This window comes from Adelges cooleyi, unplaced genomic scaffold, assembly GCF_023614345.1.
Source record: "Adelges cooleyi isolate 19-005CV unplaced genomic scaffold, UGA_ACOO_1.1 ACOO_flye_CR_arks_rails_tigmint_CR_PRNA_247, whole genome shotgun sequence".
NCBI lineage: Eukaryota > Metazoa > Arthropoda > Insecta > Hemiptera > Adelgidae > Adelges > Adelges cooleyi.
The window spans coordinates 14218725-14227339 of NW_026095912.1; the positions used below are offsets into that span (position 1 = coordinate 14218725).

The 8615-nt window shown below is 31.4% G+C and overlaps 1 protein-coding gene across 1 annotated transcript; it reads left to right on the plus strand.

The window, feature by feature from the left end:
* Nucleotides 1-4995: 4995 nt before the first annotated feature.
* LOC126837231 (ras-related protein Rap1) lies at nt 4996-7306 on the plus strand. Its single transcript, XM_050571057.1, has 6 exons — nt 4996-5272; nt 5372-5465; nt 6101-6207; nt 6426-6554; nt 6659-6811; nt 6884-7306. The coding sequence occupies exons 2-6, from the start codon at nt 5390-5392 to the stop codon at nt 6980-6982; spliced, it is 564 nt and encodes a 187-aa protein (XP_050427014.1). The 5' UTR covers nt 4996-5272; nt 5372-5389; the 3' UTR covers nt 6983-7306.
* Nucleotides 7307-8615: the final 1309 nt, after the last annotated feature.

Sequence of the window (8615 nt, forward strand, 5' to 3'; positions counted from 1 at the left end):
AAGGCACGTATGAAAAAAAAAACGGTTTTTATACATTTTTAGGTAATAGAAAATTAAATAAGAATTTTACTGAAATAAAAAAAGCCAATTGGGTTTGGGGGCTAAATCACATATTGGGGGGGCTAATGGCCCTTTAACCCACCCCTAAGTCCGCCTATGTATACATGTGTTAGTTAGTTTGAAAATATAAAACACAAGTCAAATATTTTATAGATAAGGATTTTTTGTGTTTACTCACCATATATTAAATATCGTATTTGAATGTAGAAATTATACAAATTCGATTAAATATTTGTTTAAAAAAAAATTGTGTACTTAAAACAGAGTATTTATATCAATACTGGTAAAATACAACGTTTTCCTTATGTTAAGTGTTTATGAGTATTTTCGCACAAACATATTATTATAAAATGCATGGCTGTATGTAATATAATAATGAATGATAATTAAATTGTAAACAATCGTATGACGTTGTCACAACAATACATAACCATTCTCCAAGACATGTCGCATCAAAATAGGGTTAAGAAAGATGAGCACCAAATATCGACAATTTTAGAACAATCATGGCCCGATGTGGCGTTCAAAATGGGTATGTATAATGATAATTATAGCTATACTTATTGTTACATGTAATTTGGAAAAAAATTTGTTAAATGCACAATGCCCTCTACAAAATTTGGACCAAGTACTGACCTAAGTACAGCGGGCCTGTGAACTCTCCCAGTCAAAGTCTAATTAATTAACATTTAAAAATGATCAACTGTTGATTAAGACGACCGCAATTATTGTATTCAAATACTAATCGATTGTGCACTTAATTCGATTCCATTAAGAGACGGACACTTCTTCTAAATTAATAGTCATTGCCCAAAGCCAAGTGGGTCCTCGATAGCAATTATTACTCGATATTAATTACTACTATTAAAAAAAAAAAATGTAATCTTGAAGTATCCTCTCTCGACGGTTGTATAATAGTCCAACACTACTTTATTTGCATTTTTTTAAATTTATTTATTTATTTATTAGTATAGTGTTAACGCAGAATATAATAATTAATATAGATTTACATATAGTTTATCCTGCTGCCAATGAAGTACTAGTTTCCATTTTTCTATCAGAATATCACAACCTTCATTAGTATAATGATTTCCTGAAACAACAGCTGTTTCTCGTTTTCTCAGCACAACTTTTGCAAAAATGCGGATAAGACATTTTTTTTTAGCTTTTAAACTTAAACTGTGTCTCCTCGAAGATATTGTGCTTCTAACAATTAACTCTGCAATATTGCTTCCTCGCCTTTTTTTTCCCTTAATATTTCTCTTGATTCCCACAATAACTATGAGAAAAGAGAGCGATTAACTCAAATACTATTACAAAATTCAAATCAGCCCATCCCATTTAGGCGTACGTTTGTCAGGCTTTTAGGTCTAAACCGACCTCATTCAATCCCCTTAAAGTAAAAAGAGTAAAAAAAATTGTCTACTTGGTTCAGGGGATGGCTATAGTAGTTTTACTGTTACTCAAACCGTAGGACTAAAGTCAGTCTGCCTAGTTAGAAGGGAAAAAAATATATTTTAAGATAAGAGGTAAACACTTTTTTTATAATATTTAGAGAGAGTACCAAACGCTTAACAATGTGGACTTTTTATTTCTTTTGTGTGGCCATACTGGTTGTAGTCCTACTATTACCTTCACTTAAGTTCACTAGTTCATCTCTTTATATTATTACACTATGACCTGGTTGGATAATTTATTGGTATTCTCTGGCTAACTGTCGTTAGTCTGTTGTGCTTGTATGTTTTTTTTCACATACTTCCTGGTTTGAATTTTTTTTTTTAATCATCACAATGTACTTATTGTGAGCTAACATCTTGCATTTTTGCTTTGCTATTTCGCTAATATTTTATTGTTTTTTTTTTAGGTGTGTTCACTTTGCTCGGTGCTGCGGTTTCGGTAAAGGCAAAAAGTAAATACACGTTTAAGTAACAATTTAATTATTTTAAAGAGCGTTGATTGTTTTTTTTCTTCTTCTTCTAGAAATTGGGCCAATGATTTTCGGTGCTTCTTACGGCGCTGGAATCGCTTGTGATGGCATTACCGAAGTGCTTAAACGAAACGGAACAACCCTATTTTGTGGGTGCAACGATTCTGAATCGTCGGAAAAGGAAGAAAAGAAAAAATAACCATAAAAAAATCAACAATAAAGAGAGCAGTAGACATTCGATTACCAAAAAAACTGAATAAATTGAAAATTAAACCCCATATGAATATAAAGCCAGTGGCGTACATTTGAGAGTTCATTATATTATACAGAGTATTATATAATTAACGATCACATAGATTAAGTCTGATATAAAAGGATTTATTCATAGAAAAGGAGAACTAGAATAATTGGAGTAACAAAGGTGAGGTCAGGTCGAGAGGACAGCTAAATAATATTATAAATGAGTTTAAAACTAATTACCAAAGTTAAAGACCAAATTCATGCAACAATTCAAGACCTGGTCCATCAATTAGACTTTAATCAATAAACATAATAAAACAATTGCTTCAATACTTAGTATAATAGAACACCATTAAAATTGAAAATGTCTAATATTTGCCCTCTCGCCTAAAACATTTTTTTCTAAAAGTTTTCAAGTACTCATTCAAATATGTGCATACTTTCAAACTGTTTGAATGTTTCTAAAACAATATTAATACATAGTTAGGGAAAAAACAGTTGTAGGTACACAAATAATATAATATTGTTAGTCCACGACTGAAGACATAATGTACAAAAAAATTAGCCATGAAATCCTAACTGTTTTCTGCCTAATTCTTTTTTTTTCTTGCTAGTTTTTTTTTATTTACTTGTTTTTTTTTTGGTCGAATAATCGAATTAGTTCCAAATGTGTATGGAATATTCTTTAGACACAGTGTTGTTGTCAATATACGTTTAGAAAACCCCCCCAAAAAAAATCAAAATATAGCAGATTAGTAGTAATAAGTGAATGGTAGGTATCGATAAAGCATTGTACCTAATGTCAATTATATGTGCTTAAAAATTAATTTTTAAAATTAGGAAGGATACGATTAGAGTTGATTTACTCAAACATAGCAACCTGGAAATTGACTACGGTCAAAGTGTAATTTCCCCCTTTTTTGGGGGGGTTTTAAAAAAAAAAAGCTTGACTACAGATTTCTAAGAAAATTGTAAATGTTATAAAGTTCCACAAATCAAGTAAAATAAAGAAAAAAATATCTATCCCTTCTAGAGGAAAGGGTTTATGATATTTTTGTGGATTGTCAATGTTTATCGGTAGCACTACGTTTAAAGAAGAATATTCCATACAAATTTGGAAGAAATTCTACTGTTTTTAAAAAATGTATACTGCACTGTAATTTTAATGTTGAATAAGATGTACATTTTTTTTTTGTTTTTCTTCATTTTTGGCGGGGAAGGGATGAAATTTTTAAAACAGATTCACACTATTGGCATTATTTTTTGTTTTTTAAATTTATAACGGCACCACCACTATACCTGTAGAACTTGAACTATATATTACACAAAAGTTTCATTGAGAATCTTGTGTCTCCAACAAAAACCTAACAGTGAAAAAGGGCCAAGTTATTCAACTAAAGAAATAGCAGACTTGGCCACAATGTAGATATCACTACTTTGATAGACTGACTTTTTTGAGAGGGTTGTCTAGAACTTGGCCCTTTTTCACTGTTAGGGTTTTGTTGGAGAATTTGCTTATTACAATTTTTCTTAGAAAAGCGGCACTTGCTATTATTTTTTATACTTAGAATGAACGAATTCTCCGACGAAGAACAGGGGCATAGAGTAGATAGACTTAATTAAATAATGATACTATTCTGTATTCGATGACCGATAAATTAAATAAAATATAATAAAATTATGAAAATATAATGTTTGATAAGAATTTACTGTCAATTACAAACTGATTGCTTATTGCTATAACATTGTAACACTAAAAGAGAATGCTAATCTAATCAAACATTATTCATGCGCGTCACGTCATACATTTAGAACTACACTCCCAAAAGCGGCATTAATTTTGAGAAAATTGCAACTTTCAGATTTTTTCCTTTAGTAAAACTACAAGACCTGTCTTAGTGCCAAATTTCACATTTCTACCTATACGGCAAGTGTTTTATAATTTTGATGATGAGTCAGTCAGCCAGTCAGTAACAAAAATGAAAACTTTGAAATTTTCCCCTTATGAAAATGTTAGTGGTTTCAAATTTTTATACTTACACATCATTTCTATTATTCCAATGTTTTTTTAATTACCAAATTTTCTTTCATAATGTAAGTGGTTTTAATTTTTTATACTTATACATAATTTGTAATATTCTTACACTTTGTAATTGCCAAAGTTTCTATTTCAATTTTGGTGGTTTCAATTTTTTCATATTTAAATACAATATTTGTAATAATCTTGTGTTTTAATTACCAAAGTTTCTATTTGTATTTGCAATCGTTCAATAAACGAATAGTTTTTCTTTGGAATTGACACTTAAGTTGACAAAAAAAAAATTCATCACTTTGGTACATAGGTGGACGAGCGAAACTTTTACGAGTTTTGTTACAAAACTTTTGTACATTAAAAAACCCACCCGTTATATTAATATCATTATAGGTAGTATTAGTCATTAGTCAAAGTCGTTTGGAAATTGAAAAGTACCTTAAATTCGATTTTACTACGCTAATCAAATGTTATGTAATTGTTCGCTTATCGTTAATCGCAACAATGTAAACAACGGGCCGTTTGTGATAAGAAAAGTCGGCGGCCGTTCACCAGCCGACTACGGCGTCGCGCGCCCGGACAGTTGGTACGACTGGTCGGCCGCGTTTGTGCCATGGCCGCGGCCATGGAGGTAAAACGAACCGCGGTACCGTCACGTTGCCTTCATGGGTCTACCGCGGTAGGAGCGTTGGCCAGCAGTGTGCGTTCGCAACGCCGCCCATCGCGATCACATCCTGTCTAGCCTATATCCTGGCCACACCAATGTTGTAGCTGTTTTACTTGTTACGCTTTTTTTTTTTTCAGACGTTTTTTTTTTTCGATCGTTTGTCAAATCGTCCGGAAATTTCCTCGTTGGAAATTTTTTTCTCAATTCCGCCCTTTTCGGATTGCTTTTGGATTTAGCGTGCGCGTTCGCGACAAAAGCGTCGTCGTTTCTGTTTGGGTGTTTACAATTATTTGTTTTTTTTTTTCGTCGCCCGTTTAAATACCGTTCCGGGTCGACCGCGTTTACCGTAAGTCTCGGCAGTCCGTGTGTGTTATCGCACGGCGAAGTAAAAAAAATAATAATAAAATATTGACTTGGAAGATTTTCGTTTTTTTTTTCCAAACAGGAAATCCGACAGGAAAAAATGCGCGAATACAAGTTGGTCGTTTTGGGCAGCGGCGGTGTCGGAAAATCGGCTTTGACAGTGCAATTCGTGCAGGGTAAGTAGTAGATTTAATATAATAATAATAATAATAATATAATACAACCGTATAAACGCGATAATTAACAGTTTTTTTTTTTTCATTATCTAATCGCCCGACGATAATAAAATAATACCCATACCGTTTTTGTCAGATTATAATTATTTTTTTTTGTAATATTAAACATGGAAACCGAACGACCACGATACTCTATGATGATAATAATATGGAATCGACAATAAAAGTAATATTATTATTCATTATCTGCCGGGTTAGTTGTGTTCGACTCGGCATTCCTATGCGGATACACACACACACTGTGTTAACTTTGATATCTATGTAGTAATTTTTCCTATTGTTAGTGTTATGGAAAAAAATATACATTATTTACTCTCGACGTAATTGGTAATTATCACCGTAGTATTATTGCTACTAATGTGTACTCGTAGATAAAAAAACAAAACGCACAGATACACGCGATATCTTTATAATATAGGTAACGCCGATTAGATTTTTGTTGCAAAAAACCATTACAATACTTGGGTGTTAATTTTTATGAGGTTCGTTGGTCGTTGGTTGTTTTTTATGTCTTTGAATACCTAGAACTAAAGAAATAATCGGAGATAACGTATTTTATTTGTTTTTTTTTCCAGGCATATTTGTTGAAAAGTATGATCCGACGATAGAGGATTCGTACAGAAAACAAGTGGAGGTCGATAGCCAACAATGCATGTTGGAAATTTTGGACACGGCCGGCACGGTAAAGAACGAACAGTTTTAATTCAATGTTATATTGTATCGGTTTTCGATCGGAGGATAATTTCATGTATTTACCAAAGTTGTTTTGGATTTGGAATATGATTTAGACCAAATGACTTTTTTTTCCCCCATAATTTATGATTATAAAATGATTTTTTTTTCGGTGGGACTGAATTTTTTTTTTTAACTCGTGGGATTGTGAATTTTTTTTCTCTTCAGGAACAATTTACTGCCATGCGCGATCTCTACATGAAGAATGGCCAAGGATTCGTGCTCGTCTACTCGATCACTGCGCAATCGACTTTCAACGATCTACAAGACTTGCGTGAACAAATCCTCAGAGTCAAGGTGAGAACATTTTTGATTGGTTTTAGATGGGATTGGTTTTTAATATGTTGACTATAGTTTTTATTATAATTTTTGTCATCGGCAATTTTCTTTTCCTTTTCTAGGACGCCGACGACGTTCCCATGGTTTTGGTGGGAAACAAATGTGATTTGGAAGACGAACGGGTTGTCGGCCGAGAGCAAGGCCAACAGTTGGCTCGTACTTTCGGCTGCGCATTCATGGAGACTTCTGCTAAGCAACGCGTAAACGTCAACGATGTAAGTACATAATATAACACGTTTTATCGGCTTTTGAAAATCAATCAACGTGGTGCATTTTTTTTGCTACAGATATTTTATGATTTGGTGCGGCAGATCAACCGTAGGTCTCCCGACAAGGGCTCGAAAGGTAAATCAAAGAAAAAGAGGTCGCTCTGTGTTATATTGTAAGAACGGAATTGGCCAGGATCAAAATACGTAGGACGAGGACGAAAAGCTAGGTAGGAGGACCAAACACGGATCTAGTAGGATTGTGACCACCCTATGATGGAACTATCTATTTATAAATTGTATACATTTAATTATATTTTGTAAATAACTATTTATAATATTGTTTTATCTTTTTATTTAATTTTATTACGTATAATATTATGTTCTCCTTTTAATAGATACCGAGCACATTTAAATTATTATTATTATTATTATTATTATCCAAATAACTTATTGTAAATAATTTTATTACGTCTAAACAATATAATTATTTCCAATTTGTAATTATTTCGTGTTGGATTTCGACGAAAAACATTTCAAACAGATTTCTTCGGGTATTAGTCTGCCGTTTAACTGTGTAGATTTGAACATTTATCAAATCTATAATATTGTTCGTATCGCCACATTTATACCCAAAATTTTCTTAATGAATTATTTTTGTGAAAAATTTGTTATTATTTTTTTTCTTGTTACGGCTTATGATAATAATATGTCTAAGTAATTGTCATTTTGTTTTATGTAGGTATTCATTTGAGATTACAGCGAAATAATTTTTAAAAAGAAATCCTAAACTACTATTATGTTGTTATTTTTATTTAAATCTTAAAATTTGTATATTTTTTTTCGGTACCGCTTGCAATTATTTTAAAAATTTTTTTCAGTAAGGAAGTGGTATTGTTTTTTTTTTTTTATTATTTTCCGTTGAAACTTTGGAGACAATAATTCGACACGAATAGCGCAGTAGCATCCGTCTTGATATTTCGTAGGATATTAACTACCTATCTATGTTTACTCGATAAAACTAAAAATAATATATTAACGATGCATAAATAAATCGGTGGGATGTGTGTGAAGAAGAAGAGCTTTAGCATTGACAAATCATTGGTACGTGTTATTGTGTAAATTGAATAACGGACGATCAAGTGTTTGCCTCTTCGAATTCTATGTTTTCCGTACAACGCAAATACGTATAACAATAATTATATAATTAATTAACGCTTGTTTATAATAGCTGAGGAAAATATCGACGGCATTCGTCTTGTCTCTTAAATTTATTATATATAATCAAAAAAAAAAAACAATTTTAATAGGCTACTTAATAATATAATATTTCTTTTTCGGTAGGTAGTGTACCGTAGTTTGGTCCGATTTCCATAACGACAATTTTTAAGCGACATTTTTTTTATTATTATTATTATTATGATTAAATTGTAATAATATTAGAGAATAGGTAATAATAATACTTTTATCGAACCAATTTTAAATAGCAATATAATATAATTATATATATATATATATATATATATGTATACAAGTTTTGAACATTTTTCTTTATAAGTTGTGTTAAATGTTTTTTCCTTTTTTGTTTTTGAGCATATTTTAACGGCCTAGCGAATTTTGTAACGGGTACCGTATAAAAAGAATAAATAATAATAATAATTATTATTTATAAATCGGTGACGTGTGAGACGTATGTTGACGTATGTGAAAAGTGAATACAATATTATAAAATAATATAATATCATTGTTTGTTTAAAATATATATACATGATAAAAAAAAAAAAAAAAGTGTTTAAAAATCTTTGGCTTTTTC

Bases quoted from the DNA above. Each gene is read 5' to 3' on its own strand.
- LOC126837231 (XM_050571057.1), top strand. From the start codon at position 5,390: ATGCGCGAATACAAGTTGGTCGTTTTGGGCAGCGGCGGTGTCGGAAAA. The intron at 5,466-6,100 runs GTAAGTAGTAGA...TTTTTTTTCCAG, and splicing joins GACAGTGCAATTCGTGCAGG to GCATATTTGTTGAAAAGTAT. The intron at 6,812-6,883 runs GTAAGTACATAA...TTTTTGCTACAG, and splicing joins AACGCGTAAACGTCAACGAT to ATATTTTATGATTTGGTGCG.